A 23,933-nucleotide genomic window follows, 5' to 3' on the forward strand; every position below is an offset into this window, starting at 1 on the left:
TTTAATGTTCTCTGCTTAAGCACGCAGGAGTTGTAGATCACGAGTTCGAAAACAAGCCAGGTAGACTTAACCTTCGATTCCTCCGAGATTGGTAAATTTAGCATTATTAAATTGGACAATATAACACTTTACTACTGGTATTTAAAGTTCTTTGAATCTAAATAAGTGTTTTACCATGCACTATATAAAAACAATGTATTTTCATAAAAACGCGTTGGAAAGGTGCAGTGAAGACTTTATAAATAGGTCTAGATCAGGGGTGTGCAATCGCCTTCTCTAGAGCAAACAATGACATTTATTTCCGGAAACAGACACAGCTCCTGCTAAAGTAGAAATCGGCGGTATGAGTGGAATTTCAAACGAGGGCTTCTGATTTTTTGTTATGGCGGGGGGAGGTATTCTGTAGCACTAAGGCTGTCCAGGCTCAGCTGAGAGGAGCAATATGCGTTTGGAGTCCCCGCGTTTGAAGTGCTTTTCCATACAAGGAAGCGGCAGTGACAGGGCAGGGCAGAGCTACATTCCTGAGAGGCGCGGATTTCCAGCCCACAGGTTATCCGTGCGGGCTCTGGGGGCGTTGTCTCCTCCCTATTTCGCCCCGGGCTCTCCCGGTTTAGCCGTGCGGCTTCTGGCAACGGGTTGTGGGTGTTCCTTCCTCCCTCCCTCCTAGCGGCAGGGGAGGAGTGCGCAGGACTCCGTGATTGTTTAAGCTCACCCTGGCATTCCCTTCTGCAGCTGCGGGGAGATCGCGTAGGACCAGCCCCTAGCGCCCTACCTCCCGGACGCGCACACCGGCAGCATGTCCGGCATGATCCGTATCGTTATCGAGGGCCCCGGACCCTGGGGCTTCAGGCTCGTCGGTGGGAAGGACTTTGACCAGCCTCTCACCATCTCCAGGGTAAGTGCTCAGTACACCCGTTTTCCCAGGCGCGCGTGCATTGCTCCCGGCGTCCATTCTTATCTCTGCTTTGCAGGCCCTCCTCTCGTTTCCGACTTCAGAAAACATAGGCTGAGTTCGCTTCCCACGGCAAGTCTTCTGCCGTCGGGTGCTTCAAAATATTCAAACTGTCCGCCTAAAGTGTGCGAGCGAGGGGGGTGCCAAGACGAGCTGGAATACCACCACCTCCTGCCACCTCTCTAGGACCTCGTTGCTGAGGTCCAAGTGTTGCGTCCTACTCCTTGACGGTCTGGCAGTGGCTGTAAATGCTGCTTGGGAGTGGTCAGTCGCCACACCTATCATCTGCCCTGCTCCAGTGAGCTGGTGTTTACCGGAAACAGGAGGCTTTCCCACCCCTTTGACTCCCGAACGCGTACCCGGGATTCCCGCTAAATATGAGTGTAGACCCCGCGACGCGACTTCAGCAGGGCAGCCTTCTCTTTAACTTAAAAGCTAAAATTCTCTTGTCATGGACTGGATGGTGTGCGATTCATGGTGTGTAGGGTGCTTTTATTTAGTAATGTCAGTTATCTTACAGAAAAAGCTAAAGTTCTTTATATAAACCGCTAGCGTAGGATCTTATAGACTTATGCACACCCTGTTTTTCTCTTATAAAGGCAATTCTTTCGTCAGAGGTTTGAGGTTTTGGATTATGGGCACACATTTTTTTTTCTTCTAAGGGAAAGAAGACCAATAACCAAGTGGTAAGTTTAATACTAGCAGGGGTATAGCTTACAGTGCCGGAGTGTACCCGTTTTTTTTATTTTTACCTATTATATATCATAGAAATTCAATACTGCTAAGTTTCTTCTTTGTTTAAACCTTCCGATGGTGAAATTATGAGACCAGTCAGACACCCAGAGAGAGAGTGTCTGCCAATGGATAAACCACGATTCATACTTTGGCAGCTATTTTTTCCTTCTTAAACAAGCTTTATTTGATTATGTAGGCTTCTTCAAAGCGATATAACGGTGGACATTCTCACATTAAACCGAGGCACATATAAGCATTCATATAGTATGCTTTAGAAGTGGGTAGTGTTAACCTTAGAATCTCGTTAGAATATTGAAAGATGTTGGATTCTAAATGATGATGCGCCTCAACCGTCGTAATATGTTTGCACGTGTACAATTTGAGACATAATAATACATGTTAATCATTATAACCATTTTGAAAACTGGGATGGTAACTGGGAGGAGAGAAGGTAAGGGAATGGAAGGTACAATAACAGACTGGTGGGAGGGAGAATGAAGGGCATGGAAAGGGTAATGGTAGAAAATGCCTAGAAAGTGGAGTGGCGGCAACTAATGGCTTGATTTGTGATGATTCGACTGATTGGTGAGGATCAGTGTTTCAAGAGTGTCAGTGGGATCGGTGAAAAATCAAGGTGGGAGGATTTTGCCAACCATCCTTTTCAGATGCTCAATGAGTCCCAAGTTGCTGCCAAAAGGTGTTTATGGAGGTTTTCTCCTCAATGCAGAGCACCCTACATTTGGCCCATTTTGAGAGACTTTGGAACCAAGATGTGGTGAAAGAGGTAAAATCTGACTTCGATTGTAGAGTTATCGCTTGTTTTGCCAGAAAGAGCACAAAATTGACTAAACTGGAACTGGACCGGTCTTTTTTGGACGTCTTGTACATGCCCAGTGGTATGGAAGGCCAATCCAAGGTGATAAGTTTGCATATGATGGATGTAAGCAGGTTTTGTGCTGTAAGTCCAGAAGAGGTTGTGGAGGGGGCAGCTCCATAGCATGCGCATGAGGCCAGCATTTTTGGTTGAACGTCTGGGATACAAAGATGCCGCCTGCGGAAAGTATTTATGCATATCGAGCGCAGTTAGTTAGGCTATGTGAAGTAAAAAGTACTGTATTAATTTAAGCTTGGCATTTCTAGATATAAACTGGGAGACCTCTAGAGTGAAAGACCATTCCTTATTATGAAAGACTCTACCTGCCTCATCCTTCCACCTCGCTCTAAGGCGACCTAACATAGAGCTGCCAAGGGGAGAAAAGTTCTTTAGAACCATGAGATGTACCATGAGTTCTAGACCCATGGTATATAACACTTGGATGAATGAGTGAGGTTCACGGATGGAATCTGAGATGTGTCAAAGCCGCTGCAGGGCACAATGGAAAGTATTGCAGAGTAAGAATTGGCCCAGACGTAGCTTGTGTCTATGAGCTCTGTAAAGAGGAGCAAATGTTCCTCACCATATAGGTCACCCACTGTCGGGAGGTTAGACTTGTGCCAGTGAGTAAGAGAGGTCATGGTAAGTGGACCGGTTGGTGTAGGGAGACCCAGCATAGAAATTGGCAGTGCATATGGGGTGAGTTTCTTAGTCGGGTGCAAAGCATGCAAGTAACAGTACAGCGCAGTCTGAGAAGACAAGGCTGGAAATGGGATCGCCGGGGATCCGAGAGTAATCATTTATGTTCAGGTTTTTGTATTTCAGCAGTGGTGAACAAGTAGATATCTCTTCAAGGGAGAGGCGGAAAGCCACCTCCTCAAACATTGAACTTGGGCAGCGAGACAGTAGATCTTTAGATGTGGAGCACTAAAACCACCCTCATTGGTTAGGTGACAACATTTTGCAAGAGCCACCTTCTGTCTGTCCACACCCCAGATCAGTTCGCCAAGGAGTTAATTCATGTCCCTAAACAAGGAAGGGGGCAAGGCTAGCGGAAGATTGGAAACGTAATAAAGCGGTTGGGGAAGGACCAACATTTTCAACAGCAGTATGCGTCCAATGGGCACAAGGGGAAGAGTTTTCCAAAATTCAATCTGGTAAAAGATGGATGACACTTGTTGCGAAATATATATGAATAGCCATATAAATTCATGTGTTTGCACTTCAAAAGATATCATGCTTAGATATATCACATTAACATGAGGCCTGGAGCTCCAAAGGGCTTCCTATCTGACCTTGATTGGGCAAGCTTCAACAATCTATTCTGTACCCCCTTAGAGGTCAGTTTGCCTGCCCTGACTACATGATATTTCTTAATCTGGTTGTGCAATCAGGATGTATCAATGTGACAATATATGCATTTTATGCAAACACTGTGTAATGCCACCCAAAGATATGTAACTAATGTTTCCTTCATATATACATATATATTTTTTGGTTTTACACTAATGTTGGATAGGTCTATCCAACTGGGAGGATTGTTGCAAAATATATATGAATATCCATGTAAATTCATGTGTATGCACTTCAAAAGATATCATGCTTAGATATATCACATTAACATGAGGCCTGGAGACCCAAAGGGCTTCCTATCTGACCTTGACCGGACAAGCTTCAACAAGCTATTCTGTACCCCCTTAGAGGTCACTTTGCCTGTCCTGACTACATGATATTTCCTAATCTGGTTGTGCAAGTTGTTTACACAGTGCTGAGCCAGCCTTTCTGGTCTGCCCATATCTGCTGTTTATAATTTGCATGGTGCAGACATTGCACATCCATGTTAGACATATTAGGCTTAGTGCCTTATTCTAGTTTCGCTGACATGGCATTACTAAACTATATAGCACCCAGAAACCAGCCACTCTGGGAAGAAGCAGTCTTAGAGCCCCTAAGGTGGCAGATTTGACTTCTTTCTTGCTAATTAGCAATGATGCATGCTTTTGGTACCAATAAATAAATTGCACTCTGTTTCTGAGCAAACCTGCTATTTCTGGTGAGTTTCATTCATTTGCTCCTGGGAGGGTGCCAGTATTTCCCCATCAACACTGCCCTAGACAAGCTAATCTCTAGGATGTCCTGATCGAAGTGGTATAGACAAGTTAATCTCTAGGAGGTCCTGATCGGAGTGGTATACACTAAATACCCAGATAGCTAAATGTTGTGCTTTCCCAACGTAATGGGTCGCCGTATAGGTCATGATGAGTGAATGGAATATTGGGGAACAGTGGGAATGTGCATGATTTGGGCTAGTTAACTCAAACAATAGACGCTGCAGCAAAGTCCGCAAGCAATTGTGGTATATCGGCAGCAGGAGCACGGCAATCTTCTAAATAAAGGAGAAAGTTATCAGCATATAGTAATACTGATTTACTACAAAAATGGCCTATTGAGGAACCAAATTTGATAAGTCTTTTTAAAAAAAATATATTGTCTCACTGTGACCTATCTTTTTTATTTATTTCAAATCTTTTTTATTGAGAAAGAAATGGAAAAAAGACAAAACATACAATAAATGACAGTGAATGACATGTACAATCCCCGAGCAAACAGACCCATAGTACATACATGGAGTCGTATTCCTCATTCACATAGTAATAAAATCCGTAAGTCAGGACTATAATTCTGACCCTACATCCAAATAACATGGGTGAACTTATAACAAATGACAGATGAAGTGAAATTAAATTAAACTAAAATATGTCCTGTAACCAAGTTCAGCCCCAAACACCGAGTGCGCTATGATGAGTGAGCACTATGACTGCCAATGCCTTATTTCAAGTGTGTTGCCTTTCCGAATCCGCCACGCCCCTTACTCTATAGCCTATCAGCCATAATTCCGCCTCTTCCGATCAGGGCGGGTCAAATGAGAACGAAGATCTATCCAGGGATTTCCAGAGCTTCCTATGGGGGGCGCGCCACGGGGAAGAGTGCAGCGTTGGGTTGTCAGCTCCTCTTAGAAACGAGAGCCATTCCTGCCAAACCCTGAATGAGACCTCGGAGGCGCTTTTCCATTTACATAGTACCACCTTGCAGGCCAGAGTAAGCAAAATATCTAACAACTGACGATCATTGTCATTACGAAGCTCCTGATCCAGCACCCCCAATAGAACATAGACAAACTCTCTTTTAGAATTGACCTTGAAAATATGATCTATGCAATCAAACACTTTTGCCCAGAATGGTCCCAGCGCAGAACAACCAAAGAGCATATGAGCTAAGTCTCCCACCGCTGACTCACAGTTCCAACATAGGGGGCTATCCCTCAGATGGAGTCTGTGTAGTTTTTCTGGCGTCCAGTATGTCCTATTAATGAGCATGTATTTGGTTTGGGTTAGAATTGGGGAGATCTTATTCGTTAGGGCAGCAGCATGTATCAAATACTAAACCGGTAGAGTTAGGTTCAGATTCCCACTTGGATTCATTTTTCTTGTGCGCCTTCCTCGGGGTAGGGAGAAGCAACTTATAAATTTTGGAGACAAAGTGACCCGACTTCAGGAGTCGTGGAACCTGAGTCTTAAGCCAGGGATCACTCGAGTTGAAGGAGCGAGTAGACAGAATGGCCTTGAGTTTCAGAAAGTCATAGAAATCCATTGGTGACAGATTGTGGCTGGCCTGAAGCGAGGAGAACGGCAATGGATGCCCTCCCTCAAATAAGTCATTCACCAGGTTAATGCCTTTCGTAGACCAACCCCTCCACTGCAGAGGTTTCCCTTCCATTTTAAGTGATGGATTATACCATAAAGATACCATAGTACACTTTCTCCACAGCAAACGAACTTTATGAGTTTGATCTAGTCTCAGAAGTGCTCTTCTAGTGTTTAGTAGGATGTATTTGGAGTGGGGGAGGTGGGATAGATCCATTGAGAGTAATGCCATTAAAGGGGCATTACCAATCAGAGATTTTTCAATCTCAATCCACAGCGGAGTGTAATCCGCGTTCTCATTCAACCACTGTGCCACCTGCTTACATAGAAAGGCCGTCTGATAGTTCCTGAAGCTAGGGAGACCCAAGCCTCCTTTACCGTTTGATAGCTGTAACTTCTTCATAGATATCCTGGGTTTCTTCCCCTGCCACAGGAACCCACCAAATAGCCCATCCACCTTTGTCAAGAAGGTCTCCGAGAATGTCATTGGCAACATACTCGCCAGATAATTTACCAATGGGGTCACCATCATCTTTAAAGTTTCCGCCCTGCCCCACCATGAAAGGAATTTCGGGGACCATCCCTCTAGTAATTTAGATATTTTCTTCAGAGTCAAGCTTTCGTTAACCCCCAAAGTTGTGATGAGATCTTTATCAAATTCCAGCCCCAAATATTTAAAGCAGCCTGGTTGCCACTTCAAGCCAGAGTCCCCCATAATCTCCCTATTACCCAAATTATTCAACAGTTTAACCTCTGTTTTATCTTTATTCAACTTGTATCCCGACACCCTGGAGAAATCGTTAATGGTAGAAATGAGGGCCGGTATAGCTTCTTCCGCACGTTCTGATACTATTAAGACATCATCCGCATATGCGGTCAGCTTTATTATACAGTCTTCAAATGGGATTCCAGCAATACCCTCGTTAGTTCTCAAGTGATAGAGAAATGGCTCAATGGCCAGTAGAAACAGTGAGGGTGAGAGAGGACATCCCTGTCTGGTTCCTTGGTGCAATTGAAATGCGGAGGAAAATGAGCCGCCAGCTCTAACTCTCGCAGAGGGACAAGAATATAGAGACATCACCGTCTTTGTAAAAAATTGACCCAGGTTGAACTTATTTAGGACTGCATTCAAATAGTTCCAGTCGACTCTATCAAATGCCTTTTCGGCGTCAAGTGTGATTGCGACAGTAGGGGTAGGTAACAGTTTTGCTCTTTTGAGTACATGCGCCAATATTCTGGTATTATCACTGGACAGTCTATTCTTCAAAAAACCCGCCTGTGAAGCATGTATCAATTTGGGCAGGACCTTTTGGAGTCGGTTAGCCAGAATCATGGCTAGGAGCTTACAGTCAAGATTAATGAGTGTGATAGGCCTATAATTCTTTGGCAGCGCTGGATCTTTCCCTTCTTTTGGTAGTACCGCAATGATGGCTTCCGATAGCGTACCTTTCACCTCCCCTATAGTACTGATTTCTTAGAATAAGTGTAAGAGTGGTTGCAATATAAGTGAGGAAAACCCCTTATAGAATCGAGCAGTGAACCCGTCCGGTCCGGGTGCCTTACCGCATTTTAACGACTTAATGACCATCTCGACTTCCTGAAGCGTGATGGGACCGTTAAGGTCATCCCGATCCATAGTGGAGAGGGAGGGAAGTTTGCACTCATCCAAATAATCTTCAATTTTGGATTCGACTACCTCTGTATTCTTGGCATCATGTTGCTCATAAAATTGTTTGAAAACCTCCGCTATCTTGACCGGATCTGAGTGTGTTGTTCCCCCTTGATCTTTGATGGAATTTATCGTATTTTTCTGTATTTTAAATTTGAGGTATGCAGCGAGGCTCTTCCCTGCCTTGTTGGATGCACAGAGTTTGAATTGTTTCCTCCTAGTTAACCAAATACCCGCTCTTTCACTTACTATTTTGTTAAATTTATACTTCTTATTTGCTAGTTTATTCAGTGTTTCTTCCTTCCTATCAGACAAGTGTTTCTTCTCTAGCGCGGCAATTTCTTCCTCTACAGTCTCCAGAGTTTTATTGTGGTCCTTGTTTATGGCAGATTTTATTTTAATAACGACCCCTCTTATCGTACTCTTGAGCGGCTCCCAACGAATCAAATCAGTAGTGTCTCCCCTACCGTTATGTTCTAAGTATTCTCTAATCGCGGTCTCGATCGCTACCCTATGCTGTTCTTTTTCGAGGACCTCCTCATTAAACCTCCAGATTGATTGTTGAGTAGAAGATTTGACGTTGGAGATGGATAGGGAAATACATGAGTGATCGGACAAAACCCTAGGTTCTATGGATGTTCCTTCCATTCTGGGAATGCCATTCTTTGTTATAAATAAATAGTCAATCCTGGAGAATGAATCATGTGGAGAAGAATAAAAGGTATAATCCCTCCCATCAGGGTTCTGCAACCTCCATGTGTCTACCAAATGGAATCGAGTACATAGATTAGTGAAGGCCTTATGAGATCTATTGCTTCGAAAGGAGCATCTGGAATCCCTGTCCAATACTGGATCAAATGGTAAATTAAAGTCCCCTGCCAGAATGTGTATGGCTGAATCAGGGATAGTCTCTAGTTGCTTGGCCAAATCTGACCAAAAAGTTAGGTCACATGTATTAGGAGGATGTATGACGTTACAACGCATACATTTACATCGCGGTACATTACAACGCGGTTTTTACAACGCAAGTCGTTACAACGACTTGCGTTTGAGGGCGCTGGACTTAGGAGTAGTATAATTTACTATTCCAACTCCAGTCTACGTACAGTAGGGAAGGTGTTGGATAGTAAATTATACTATTCCTTGTCCTAGAGCGCCATCTAGCGCAAGTCGTTGTAACGACTTGCGTTTTAAAGACCGCGATGTAATGGCATCGCGTTGTAAAAGTTTTGTTGTAAAGGTTGTTTACCGTATTAGGAGCATAGACATTCGTCACATAGAATTCAGTGTCATCTTTAGTCAGCTTGGTCGTAACCCACCGCCCCTTGGAGTCAGAGGTGGAGGAGAGCAAATCTACGTTAGATTTTTTTGCAATCAATGTCAGGACCCCATTTTTCTTTCCTATCGCCTCTGACCCTGCAACCTCAACAAAGAATTTATTCCTGAGAGTATGAAATTGCGAAGCCTCAAGTTTAGATTCCTGCAACAATACAATATCACCTCTTTGCCTACGTAAATAATCCAGGACCTTCAGACGTTTAACTGGCTGATTGAGGCCCTTGACGTTGAGAGAGAGTATTTTCAAGCTATTCACTCTTGTTACGCCTATAGGAGTGTCAATTGTGGACAATGACATTTCCAATCGATAGCTAACATGGTGAATTGTTAATAGATTACACTTAAATGTATTTACTTGGACCTCCTTCATTCTCTCCCCGAACCCCCCAATTCTCACAGCACTGGCATGAAGGTAAATGTACAATCGGCATAGGCATTGACAGGAGAATGATGTTAGACCTGGTGAACATTGGGACTTGACATAAACACTATCAGGATCATGACAGTACAGTCGGAATAGGCATTGGCAACGGAATGAGTGTGGGCCTGGTAAATAGCTCCGGCATTGGTACTGGCATTGGTACTGACATTGGTATAGGCATTGGAATTGGCATTGGCAAAGGCATTGGCGGTAAAGTGGTGTCGGCCTTGGTATACATTGGATCAGGACAACATAAACCACACAAAAAGAAATTAACACTAACAACACACATGAACCCCTTACCCCCTCCCCCCACCCTCTCCTCTATCTCCAAACCTCCCCCCCTCCCCGAGATATGTTAGTAGACATGGTGACACGGAAAAGACAGTGTCCCGCCCCTGGCTCAAGTCGTATCTATTCTGATAATAATTCGGGAGTCAACCGAACAAACAAAACTTCCCATAACTGGTGTATCCATGAAATAGTAATACTGTTTTAAGTAACAACTGAAAAATGCATACATAGAGCGATTCGTCCCCGACGGGGATCTCTACTATCTCTGCTTTGTAACCACAGTAGCCACAGTAACCTCATATCCCCCAGTCCAAGAAAACATCACCTAACAGGCCCCCCCTCCGCCCCAAGTCACTTAGACCGGTGTTAAACAAGATCCTCACAGTATCAGGACATCGGGCGCGCCTTCATAATTCTAGATGGACTAGAGCCCACCAGTGCACCCAGGAGACCAGTTAATGATAAGCATTCGAACAAGACTGAAAGTGCATATGAGCGCTTAAGAGCAACTCGGAGTAGAACAAGTATATTCCCCTTCCTCCTGAGCATAGCTCAACATAACCCCACATTATGACCATGCAGCAGAATATCCGTATCTATGAGTATGTTCCCACAGGAGATACAAAAAGGAACTGTTGCATAGCAGGCAGAGATCCGATCTGGTCCTATTTAGTGGTTGAAGTAGATGCCAGCGGCGAAGTATCCATAAGCAAATCCTCGCCTCCCTCCAGAAATCGCTTGAGCTTTAGCGGATCTGTGTAAATCTGTGGAGTGCCTTTAACGAAGATACGGAACCTTGCAGGACCTACAAATCCAAATTGGTGGCCCAACGACTTTAACTTCGGACGCAACGCCAGAAATGCCTTCCTCGTGTCTACAGTTTCTTTGCTATAGTCCTGTGATATGTAGACCTTATTTGATTTCCATAGAACATGGTTGTTTTTGCGTACAAAGGACAGTATTTGATCCACATGTTGGTAGCGTAACGGCTTACACACAATAGGACGCAGACCTTTTTGACCCGTCAGGATCCTGCCTGGAACCCTATGAGCTCTATCAAATTCCAACGGGTGATGGAAGTTAAGGTTGGTTGCCTGTGAGAACCACGCCTCCAGAAATGGTACACAGGACTCGTACGCCTCTTCTGATCCCTCCGGTATCCCAAAAATGCGTAAATTCCCTCTTCGATTTCTGTCCTCCAACTCCGACAGCTTCCTTGACATCAACTCTGTGGAGATGTGTAGGTGTTTAAGAGAGCTACAGGTTTTGGTCTCTGAGTCTTCCAGTCGGCTGATTCTCGACTCTGATTCCGAAAGTCTGGCATTAGTGTCTCTGATGTCTTTATGGGTAGCTACAATTTCTTCCTTTGTGGACCTTGCAATCTCCTTCACCTCTTCCAGTTTGTTCAGTATTATTTCCATTGTGTCGGTCACATCCTTTTTACCCTTGATGGGTGAGATTGGAGCAGGCGGTTCAGCCTTAAGTCTTTTCAGGTTCTTTGTGTCTTTGTCCCCCATTTTGTACTCACTGTTGGAAGTCACTTGATACGGTTGCTGAGCCTGATGATTCTAAGCAGGCCCAAATAGATGTAGCTAGGACTCCAGACACAATGTACGTAGACGGACAAGATATTACCACAGCAAGAGCGCTTCCACCGGAAACCTCCCCACCGCTGCCAGTGGCGTAGTCAGCGACTTAAAACTGCAGAGTGCACCTCAGAACCACACTTGGGATCACTTGGGCTCACTTGTGCCACTGGCGATCACTTGCTGACAGCATGCCGTTGAGCACCTACTTCATCACCCTCATTCTGCTCCGTCATCCGTGCTCCTCCTAGCTCCCCCACTACTGGTAGTTGACCTAATCACTCAGCTGATTCAAGCAGGTCGGGCTACCCAGGCATACTCGGCAATCTTCTCGTATTCCATGAACTGTACCGCTGTCCCGCTGTACAACTCCCACGTGTCACGAACTTGGTACTACAGCCTCTCTCAGCTTTCTCAGCACTCTCCGATCTCCAGTTCTCTCAGATTCCCAGACCTTCAACTTGCTCAGATCTCCAGACCCCTCATGTCTTCCATATCTCCCAGTTCAGCCACGTAATGCTGGTGCTCACACACACATGGGAAAAGCCACGACACCTACGTCGCCAACAATCCTTCTTGCAGTATATCTTGCCGTCAAACCTGGGCATATTATGCGCACCACACGTTTCCCTCTGTGAATGGGAATCACCAAATTGCTTACTGCAGTGGTTCGAGAAGGGCCTCAATCGCCTCACCAGCCGCCGACACAGCCGCCGACACAGCCGCCATTTTCGCACGGAGCAGGGGAGTAATCCTGTGCACCAACACCGTTTTCACTCGCTTACATCACTTCTGCCTGCAATATGCGTCCCCTGTGCCGCATCCAGATTCCCCGTAGTCATACAGCTTTATTCGCGGGGTATGCCGCCCCTCTAGCGTTCCAGTGACAACTCTTGCGTCTCGATCACACACGAGGGCTACGGAGATTCATGCAGCCGCCATCTTGCCTCTCCATACCTCGCTGTTTATTGGCCTCGTTCAACATGTTTGGGTGTTATAAAATATTATCCATTGCAAACACCTAGCAATAATCTTCTCCTCGACTGCCCTCACTTCCTCGCCTCGCTTCGGGACATACCGTAACTCTCAGAGCACCTCAGAGCACCTCCACATCCGCCATCTTACACACTCCACACATCTCGGCATCCTGGCGAGTCAGGAATGGTCCATGTGCACTCATATCCACTCACTGTTCATGTGCTGTTCATGTGGTGGCAACGTGCCCCTTCCGATCTCCTCCAGTGAGGTAGCGGCAGCGACAGTTCCCGTCCGGGGACCGGCAGGCTTCAGCTGCCGCACACCGCTCTCGCTCGGTCTCCAGGCCGCTATGCTCAAACTTGCCGTCAGGATCACCTCACCGACCCAGAGGTAGGGCTCAACCTCCGATCAATGAAATCATCGTTCCTGCCACCTAATTGTTAGGTATTGACTCCCAAATCACACCGTAATTCCCTACCACGGGAGGAGCGTCGCTCTAAGCCGCCATCTTCTCCGGCGTCCAAACCACGCCCCGCCCACTGTGACCTATCTTTAACATCTTATGCACTGTTTTGTTTGAAAACTCTATGCATTTTCTTGAAAACCTGTGGATTAAAAACACCAAATCATATAGAAAATATGCCAATTTGATGTCTTCTTTTTTTAAATGTAATTGATGCATATGTTTCTTATGTCTTTTTCTCCCTGTGAGACAATATATATTTTTTTTAAAAGACCTATCCAATTTAGCACCGTAATTTTCAGAATTTAAATCAAAGAAATATATAAATTGTAGAAACTGATGTGCAACTGTCGAGACCACAACTACCATTGTATGATATTATATAGTAATACTGATTAAACTCCATCTGGCAGTCAGATTCTCCAAGACAAGCTCGATGCTCAGAGTTTGACCACCTGTGCCTCCATCACAAGGGCAAAAAAGGAGGGAGGGCAGCCCTGGTGTGTTCTCTGTATGACTTTGAATAAGGCAGAGATGGGCTTGCCCAATCTGATGCGACCAGTGGGGTTAGAGTATAAAGTTTGTATTAAACTGATATAGTGGAGACAAATCCAAATTTTCTAAGAACTTTGAATTAATATTCCCACAAAAATGTTGAAGGCTATTTTGAGATGTAGGCTGAAACCCACACACCACGCAAACGAAAGGAGAGCAGCCTCTACCTCCTATAGAGGCACCTACAGGTCAGAGAAGTGTTTCAGTGGGGGATGAAACCATTCTGAGCGCGGTAAATGTGATTGAGTAGGAGAGAGAGGATACGTGAGGTGAGAATTTCTCCAAAAATCTTACAGTCTGAATTTAGAATGGCAATAGGTTTTAAAATGAAAGGATTATTAGCAGGACATCCTCGCTTCAGCAGGGGAACAAGGATGGCCTTCCTTTGATATAATGGGAGGTGATCCTCTTCAAGAGTGAATGCATAGAGCTCATCGAGCTTTGGAGCCAGAAGATCCACAAAGGCCTGACAAATGTCCATAGATAAGGTGTCAATCCCTGGTATTTTACCAGCAACGACATTCGAGTTTCTACATTTAATATTTGTGAGGTAATAAGGGCCTCTAATTCCTGTGTCTTGTTGGGTGATGCGAGGGAGATCAGCTAATAAGCCTGCAATTTTAGAAGAGGCATCGTGAGGCGTTTCAGCATAGATAGTTTCGTAAAAATGGCAAAAAAATGTAGAGTCTCCTGTTGAAAGTGCACGAGAGGGCTAAAGGGGTCACAGCGTTCAGTAATGGTGTTTGGGAGGAATCACAAATAGAGAGCCAGGCGAAGATGTTTCCTGTTCTGACCCCATCAGCTTAGTACGAGCTGCATATTGTAAATAGTCAAAGCGGCACAACTTCTGAGACAGTTTAGCTACAGTTGTTTTCAACTTCTGAGACAGTGTAGCTACAGTTGTTTGGGATTCATTAAGGAATTCTCTGTACGTTGGTTCGGAGGTGCACTGGTGTTCATGAGACAAGGAATCGCCAGCTGCTTACGTGTAGTGGTCACCTCACGAATGCTGTGATCTCTTATAACTACTGGAGAAGGCATTATCAGTGCCAAATAGGGATGGTGGAGATTATCTACCCCAGTGGAGAATAGTGAACTGAGGGCTGTGATCAGAGAGATGCCTGCAGAGTTTGTCAGAATGGGAGAAGGCCATATAAAGAGACAAAAATAACACTATGCAGTCTAATTAAACATAGAGGTTATTGGGTTGGGGGAATGAAAGGAGTATAAATGAAGCTCTGGATTGTGATGATGCCAGACATCTTCCAGGTGCCAATGGCTTACCAGTCGGAGAGGGGGCTGAAATTTAGTAGGCTGATGAGATATAGAATGACTGGTGCCTAGGACTTCGAAAAAGAGAGGGGAGGTGGTCGCAGTAACGTTACCTAGAATAGTAGAAACAAGATACCAGCCAAGTAACATTCGTCCCAAGGACATTAGAGCTGATGCAAAAAATTATGGGGCTTGTGTAGGGTCTGAGATTGGAGGGGAAATTAATTAGCTCGGAAATGAGGAGAGCTTACTAGATCAGTGGGAAAGGGCAACGGAATGTGGATGTCACCACCAGAGCCTAGTGTCTGCTGGCATGAGCTTTCTCAGGTACAGGAGCCAAAGATTAAAGGGGGTTGGACCTCAATCCCACCCGGCCCCAGTGGTGGTAGTGGTTGCAGCAGTTAGAAGAGGGGGTCGAGCGCAGTTGGTGAGCCACCTGGTGGGAAGCAGGCTCATTGAGCTCCGCCCATTCCCAGGCCACCCCAGGTCGGTAAAGAAGTGAGTTTTGTTGTGCGCCCCAGTTTTGAGTTTAGTTGGAAACAGAAGAGCGTATTGAAGGACTGTCTCTAAAAGCCTTCTCTTGACCACCAGGAAGCTGGTCAACAAAAGTGTAGTCTGGGAAAAGTAAATTGCAATGGTGCTCAAAGTCAATGTGTCCTGGATTTCGATCCAATCTGATGCACTTCATCACCTGTCACGGTATTGAAGAAGTCGGGCCACCAAGGGTTTCAGTGAGGCACCCGAAGGAAGTTGACAGCCGGGGGCAGTCCACTGAAAAGAATGGGGTGAGCTTATGAGAGGACATGAAGTACTTAAGCCATTGTTCTATTAAATACACTAGGTTGGTGACCTCCAGAATCCGCAATCCTTGGGTTTGTTTTGCCTGAAACTGCCCTCTGCATCTTCGGCTCTGCCCTCTAAGAAGTGGAAGCACCCTGTAAGCTTCTAAAGTTGATGCAGGTGATGTTGAACAGAAGGGGTGACTTCTGTTACTGTGGTTTCCACTTCAGAAATACACCCAGCTAGTTTCTTGTGGTCTGCACGTAGGAAGGAAACATCCACAGCAATGCATCTACCTTTGCTTTGATAGGCATGTGTGAGGAGTGTATGGCTCCCAGGATGGTCGCAGAGATGTGAGGAGAGGAAGTTGATACAAATACACAATTGGGCATGAGATACACTCTTAAGTTAAGGGGCTTCAGAGTGGGTTGGCTTGTGTCGCCCCTTGGTACAGCTTTTGGAGAATTTGTACTGCACACTGTGCTTTCTTATGGCCTTGCAGACATCAAGTCCCCTTAAATGACCAGAGGCACTCTGGGCACAAGTGTCCAAATAAGCCATGAGATGGGGCGGGCCGGTAGAGTAGCCATTGAGGGGACCAAGACCTTGGGTGACACCATTGTTGGGTCTGCACAATTAAGGCCCAAGTCACCGTTGGAGGGAAGGAGTGAGGCCTTTTCAGTAGAGTTTGGCACTCCTGAAGAATGTTCCAGCTGCAGGAGTCCATGTACGGCAGGATGCAAGTGGGTCCACGGCCACCACACCCCCACCTCCCACGCTTTCACAAGTCAAATCCAGGCGCTCATGCATTGATTGACAGATGGTGCAGAGGGGGACACTAAGGCTGTCGACTCCAAGTCTGCTTATGGCCCAGGAAGGCAAGCACAATTCAGAAAAATGGGGGCGTGGGAAGAGGGAAGGAGGAGTGGCCACTCAAAGTAGGCCTGAGGCCCTGTGCAGCTACTGACCTAGGGGCAGAGGCAACAAGCCCAGGCAGAAGCACCGCTGCTCTCCCTGGGAACGTCCCCAGCGCTAGGAGTCCACAGATTTCGGGCCTGCAGCCTCCACATCCCCAGAGGGCCACCAAGTTGCAGGTAGGCTAATGCAGCTGGTGGGGCATGTATGCCACCAATCACAAGCCCACACTGGGTCTAGGCAGGCTCGGTTAGATGCAGTAGGGGGTGGTGAGGAGAAAAGTCTTCCTGCGGCTGGGCCTCCAGACCAGGTAAGCTGCTCTGACGGGCCCACAGTGACATATGTCTGAGTCTCCCGCAGACACAGCAGGAAAGACCCACAGCGATGGAAAAGGATGGGATAAGATAATGTGGATCTGTGGGCTTGGGGCGGAAACAGGCTAAAGAATGGTCTGCCATTGTGGCTTATTAAGCCACGCCCCCTAAGTAGGCAACCATGACTGATAATGATTTAACTTTGACTTAGGTGATTTTAGGGCCTGGATAATCCCCCCCCCCCCCACTAGAATTACAAAGCAGACAGTCAGCATGACTGATTTTTGCAGATCTGTGCACTTGCTCAACATTATTGTTCTGTTTTTTTAACAGATGGAAAATATTTTCCTTTTTAAAAAAAACTCTGCTTTCTCAAACCCCATGTGTTATTGTGGTGGTCTTTTCACTAGAGTCCAAAATGTCATGCAAATGTATTTGGAATATTTAGAAAAAATAAGAGTTTGTAGGATTCCAAACATTTTGCCTTGCCAGTCATTTCGCACACACTTTCGTGACCCTAAGCCAAAGCAGATCATTTCAGAACTGTGTTGTACTAGCAGATTTACCATGAAAATAAGTTACATCTCATTCCGATCCACAGATCCTCAATGCATAAATCGTGACCTCATAATTTGTGATCAGAGATCTTTGGCTGGCTAGCCTTTTGCATTTGTAGTGTGCCTTAATAGTTTGTAACTAACATGCTCTTTTAGGCCGAAGAAGGAACAGCATTCCCATAGATTAAGCAATCCATCTCGAGTGAATGATTTGGTAATGTAGTGGAGTTTTTAATTTAAAAAACTATGGGTTTTGGGCAGAGCTGAAAGGAGTGAGGCAGCTGTGGCCTGTTTCTTTCTGATCTGAAGAACGATTCACAATCGTCAACAATGTGGGGCTCTGGGCAACCTTTCTTGTCTTGTATCGCTGATGCCTCCAGATCAGCCTTTCAGTCAAGAAGGCAAAAAGCTTAATCTCAGGCTCAGGCATACCCTCAAAGTGCGGACACTCAAGAAAAACTGTCTATCGAGCACCCTGCTTCTGAATTCCTCAAAATATTGGGCGTCTGTCAAAAAATCGTGTAGGCTTAATGTACGTAGCTGCCAAAATGTTGTCCCTGTTAAGGGGAATGCAGCAACTGGCCTTGTCCTTGGCAAGCTGATGCATTCTCTAACATATTGTGTACAGTTCTTGAGCCTCCATCTGCCCAAGTACGGTGATATCTCAAAGGTGGCTACCAAGATGGGGCAAGGTGTGGGCTGGCTATCGTAGATCATTCAAGGCATTTCATTTATAAAGTCTGCGAGTTGAGTTGGCAAGGAGTCGGCTTGATAGTTGTATGTTCAAGTGGTAAAAGAACAGTGGAGAGAGCAAGTGTATTCTAGCAAAGGAGTGACTGCAGCAAGGGGTCACTGGATTAGACTTGGGAAGGCTCAGGAGTAAGAATAACAGGAGGTTGTTTACAGAAAGGGTAGTAAATGCAAGGAATACTTTTTATGCAAGAGGGCTGAAGTGAACAGCTAGAAACCAAAGTAAAAACGCCTTGAGGACACAGGAAAGGATTGGGTGTGTGAGTTAAGAGAAAACTGGAAACAAAATAATGTCTGCCACAGTGCAGATATGGATGAGTGAAAGTAAATGGTTCTTAGAATCCTTCGCTGCTTTCAGTATCTACATACTGACTGGGGTTCATAATTCTATGCCATTTGCAATACCTATGTCGGCTAGATTTCTTTAATAGAAGAATGGTATGTAAATATGCTAGAACTTCAAAATGAAAATGTAAAATGAGGCCTAGAGATTCTTTCCATGTGTGTTTTCATCTGATAAACCATTTTAGTTCTCCCTAATATGTATTTTCCTAGAATTGTGAACCAGTTTGAACTTCAACGAATACAACATGATTTATATAATTTAATATAACCTCCCACAGCCCAAAACATATTTTCATCTATTAACAGCAGAGATCCAACAGTCATTTCTGTTTTCATTGCTGTAGAAGGTATGCTTGTGATAGAGAGGTTGCTTTAAGTAATCGAAGGATCGCATAGGCAAATTACTTATTGTTTTGACTCTAGGCATTTACTTATGTATGACGTTTCTGGAGTGCTAGCTGACATAGGAGCATGTGCTTTGTTCTAATACTTTGTGTAGTGGTCTAGAGAAATGGTGATGTTCGCGTAGACTTGGAAATGTACTCCTGTGCGTGGGGAGAAGTAACATTTTGGGGTAGTGAGTGATATGCTGTAGTCAGTTGGAATTATAATTAACTGAAACATTTTAGTGAAGAAATTTTTTACATCTCATGTAAAGGTCCAAGATGCAGGAAAATGAAGGGGTGAATATTGACGGGGGTCCTGTATTTCGGAGTTGTGGACAATTTGCCAGTCTTTCTGTTCAGGCTGGTGTAGTATAGATGTCTAAAGCGTACATCCAAGTCAGTTACAGGAGGACTTCATCAGGAGAGGCTGTTCACAGAGGTCTCATTCGCTCTCTCATGCCACGAAGAGCATGGTGCCCCTGGGCTGCCTTCGCTAAGAGGAGGATAAGTAGGCAGTGATAGACTGTGCATAGTCAGCTGTTTTTTTGCAAGATCATAGATGTAGACACAAGTGTTGTCCTTCTTCCCAGTCAGCCACAAGGTTGCAGCAAAATGCCCAAGGCCTAGGGCAGACAGCTCACTTAAGAACCACCAAATAATAAAAAACCACACCATCCTTGGTTCACAAACTGAACCACTGGCGAAGATTGATCTTCTTCCCAACATGACCAGCCCGATGCCAGTGCATCACTCCATCTTTTACTTGATCCAGTGGAAAGGCGAGATCTGGAGCAAATCATGCTGCAGAAAGTCCTTTTATGTATGCTTCCTGCCGGGTTTGGGAAAGTAAAGAAAGACATGATATATGGTCAAAGTGGATTCTTTGTTTTCAGATATTATGGACCATCTTTCCATCTCAAGTGAAGGTTTGACACAGAACGACAGATATCAGCATGTAAGTCCCCTATGCAGGATCACGTCGTTAATTTTGCATCCAACCACCCTACAGTTGCTAGTTCCCATAGTTTCTGCTTATTTCCAACTGGAAACCCAGCAAGTTGTATTTCTAGTCCTGGAACACTGCCCTACCAGACGCCGCACAGGCAGTTGCAGTACTAACTCTAGCACTGCTGCACTCTGCTAGGAACAATACAGAAATTGGAAAACAAATAAAAAATGACCACGTTGTGTGAATGATGGAACAGTGTTATTTAATCACACTGTACATGCACTATTTTATAGATCAATGATGTAATAGAATACTTTAAAAACAGCGAGTGCCCAGAAGGAAAAGGAAAAAGATCTGGGGAAGTTTGGTGATTTGAGTGAGGATAAAGGGGTACAAAAAGAAAAGCGTATTGTGCAAATCGCATATTCATGTTTACATTAAACAGTGACTCATTCTTGGGCCAAAAGCTTCATAACATTCTTCATAAATTATTGTGTGCCATGATTGAGAAGATTAACACAGTAGACCAATCACTGTTGGTTATGCTGGCAAGGAATAAAGTGTTAACGTTTCGACCCCCAAAATGATGTAGGTTCTTGAATTCCTTATGAGTGGGTCATCCTCAGGACTCTAGTGAAAGGGGAGAGGGCACCATATGCAGCCCTACATGGAGCGCCGGTTTGTCGTCAACCGTGTATTGAATACTTTAACATATACTTCGAGTGGACTTTGGGCCATAGCACTTTAAACTTTTATTTTTTGTGATCTTCCTCTACAGCCTTACATCACCCCAAAATGATTGGCTTTCTTACCTTGTTCTATCACCTGCTTCTGTGTCGTTTCACCTCCAGGGAATCTTTGCATTATGTGGGACTAATTTCTCCCCTACTTCATCCTCTCTCTCTGCTTCACGCCGCCTTCTTTCTGCTACTTCTATGCTTTCTGTTCTTGTTTCACCACCGTCACTCATCAGATTCCTTCCTGCCCCCACTGTCTCCTCACTATCTGTGAATGGTACTCTTTTCATAAAAATCATTCAAACATAGCCACTGGTGCATGTGCACACATTAGTTCACAACTATGATTGCTGTAAGGCAAAAGCCTTCAAAGATGGCTGACCGCATGTGTGCACAAGCTGCAAGAGCCATCTTTGAATGATTTTCCGTATACTTACTAAAACCTATAACAAAGCAAACAAGCATGTGCAAAGCCAATAGGTCTGAGGGTGCATACTAAAAGCAAGAACGATTGGCTTTGGCAAAGCTTGTTTGCTAGAGTGGTTTCTAATTTAAAGAGCCACCACATAACAAGTAGAAAATCATTGCTGTTCAATGATGAGTCTCAACAGGTTATCTAAGGGCAACATTTTATTTTATTCAGTCCGAACCTATCAGGCCGACCAGTCCTCTGGACAAGGTCGTTGATTCACCATGGGTAGCATAAGTGACATCACACGCCCTTTGTCCTTAAAGAGATCACAAGAGGTGGCATCATATGACCTTTGACCCAGAAAGTCCTTGTGTAAGTAATCTCACGTGACCTTAGCCCTGAAAATATCACAATAATTGACACAGCTGAAGTTCTATAATAAGCAAATGAATAATGAAACACAACAAAGACAAATGGCCATTGTATATACCACCTAAATTAGGGTGCTGGCATGATGTTTGAAAGTGGTGGGGCGTAACATTTGCCTTGAATGTTAGCGAGCAAATGAAGTGAGTCAGCCAGATCTGTTCTAGAAGGAATTTGAGGGGGGACTCTCCATGAAGAAATGTTTTTTAATAATGGGGTCAAATATGCATGTAAATGCACAATTTTCACATAAATGTGCTTAAAAGTCTTAGTCTCTGAAAGGGCACTCATTAAATATTCAGGCCCTTTCATGGTTTCCTCCGCTATTAAAACCTGATGTTTCTCAGGAGTTTTTGACCCCATTGTTTTCAAAATGTGCTGGAGTGCCCCATATGTCTCAAATCATCTCCATTGTGACGGGGTCAGCATTTTTTCATGATTTCACCCACAAGCCATGGGTGCCTACTCATGCCAAAATTAGATGCTATATGACCGTGTCGGAATTTTACCTTTAATGCCACCCATATCCCATGGATGACCTGTATGTAAATAAAATATATAATAGTAAGGCCGTTATTTTGTCATGTTTGCCCCCTCTCAAATGCCACAGTTGCCCTCTCCTATACCAAGAATTACGTCCTGTGTGCGAGCATCAGCATTTTGCCATGAGTGTTCTCTATGCCAGGAGTTCCCTCCCGTATGCTCATGCCAGCATTTATCCATTTGTGCCCCATTTTCCAATAATAAACTCCAGTATGCCAGTGCCTGCATTTTATCACAAGTGCCTACCATGCAAACAATTGCCTCCAGTATGTCAGCTGCAGTATTTTGCCTGAGGTCCCTCTGTTACCCAAGAAGTCTTTAGTGTAACGGGGCCAATGGCAGACAACACACATGTTCTTTTGCACTCACATTCTGTCACTCAGACACTCATTCATTCCCACTCACTTGCATTCCCTATTTTGCATTCACTCACACTCTTACGCTTTCACAGTCACTCTCATTCTTACTCACACTTGCTTGCACCAATTCGTACTCCCTCATTACTATTCATTCTCATCCACCGACTCTCACTCACTTGCAGTCTCAAGCACGGGCTCACACATGCGGACAGACATACACACTCACAAATACACCCACACTGTCACACAAGCATCCTCTCACCCGTAAGCACGCACACAACATACATTTAAAACATTACTTTTACTTATTAGAGCTGCCATGAAGCTTTCGTTCCATCTCCCTGTGCTCAATTTTTTTATTCCACTATTAGTGAACAATAGACTATTATTCACTATTCGCATGATAAAAAAAATGGTCCGAAAAGGAGAGAGGAGCCCTAACGCTCCTACGGGGACCTGTCCTAATGTTTTGCCAGTGCTTCCTCTACCACTGGGGCCAGGGGTGCCGAGGTGTTGTAAGGGGTCGCAGCCGCGACGCCTATATGACATGTAGGCCTTGGAATTCTGCCTGTCTTGCCATCAAAATGGTCGCGCAAGCTTAAAATGGCGATAGCTTAGCGCAAACTTATTTACGTACGTCTAACATTGGTTACAGTGTGGCGCTTTTCTAATTTTAAATATTGTCTTACATGTTGTGTTTATATTTTAAAATAGTTAATATTTTGGAAGTGTTACTGTATTTGGGAATAGCTTGAAAGATTAAACTAATAAATGAAGACCTGGCAGTCGGCCCGTAAGTCAAATGCACGCATTTCCAGTTTGGATTCACTTTGTAACAAGCTAGAGAGAAGAAGTACAAAGTATTGTTTTGTTTCCCTTTTGCAAAGGGCTTCTGCGTGCCACTCAAGGTTACTTTGTACCAATGATTCTGCAACGTATCTTTTTGGGAGCTCTGTTTAACGGCTTTCATGCTGAATGCACACGGTTGTTTTCTACATTTGTACCGGTTAAAATGACATCTGCGCAATTTAATGTTTTCAAATGTAAACCTCTTAAAACCCATGACCTTTAGCACCGTTCCAGTGACTCTCCGAGTCTTCACTGTTCTGTCCAACACAGTATGTGATCATACAAACGTGTGATACACAACCGTGTACGTATCATTTAACTCTGTTAAAGGTCGAAGGAACCCCAAATCCGAGGAACAGGATACCGTTTAATATTGGTTTGATAACCGGGGTGCGATTTTTAGCTGCGGATGGTCTGCGACTGTATCTATATCCAAGTTCTTGACTACTTCCAGTTACTGCCACTTATTAACCGACCTCACTTTACTTGATGTATACTCGCCTTACTTAATTACTTACCGCTCAGGTCGTTGTCTCGACCCCTGCCTTTCCCATAGGAGCAGGGTCGGACTGGCCTGTAAGGCAATTTGGCAGTGCCAGAGGAGTGTGGGCTGTTTTTGGCGGTTTGTAGATATGGTCAGTGGTCTGGTGGGCTGGTTTTTACTATTGAATTCTTTTATATTACGACGAACATTGCCTGCAATAAGGACAAATGCATGCAGTCACTCCTACCTTGCAAAATGTACACTGCATGTCTTTACAAGCTCACAA

At 44.7% G+C, this 23,933-nt stretch overlaps 1 protein-coding gene across 8 annotated transcripts in view; it reads left to right on the forward strand.

The window, feature by feature from the left end:
* Positions 1-478: 478 nt before the first annotated feature.
* PDLIM1 (PDZ and LIM domain 1) overlaps positions 479-23,933 on the forward strand; it is a 426,157-nt gene continuing 402,702 nt past the window's right edge. For 2 of the 8 annotated variants that reach the window (XM_085603520.1, XM_085603522.1), the window contains exon 1: positions 647-895. In XM_085603520.1, the coding sequence (XP_085459646.1) occupies positions 797-895 (99 nt within the window). In that variant the 5' untranslated portion in view covers positions 647-796. Of the gene's footprint in view, positions 896-23,933 lie in introns of all 8 variants that reach the window. The other 6 variants (XM_085603525.1, XM_085603519.1, XM_085603524.1 and 3 more) reach the window with 6 other exon arrangements.

This window comes from Triturus cristatus, chromosome 1_2, assembly GCF_964204655.1.
Source record: "Triturus cristatus chromosome 1_2, aTriCri1.1, whole genome shotgun sequence".
Taxonomy (NCBI): domain Eukaryota; kingdom Metazoa; phylum Chordata; class Amphibia; order Caudata; family Salamandridae; genus Triturus; species Triturus cristatus.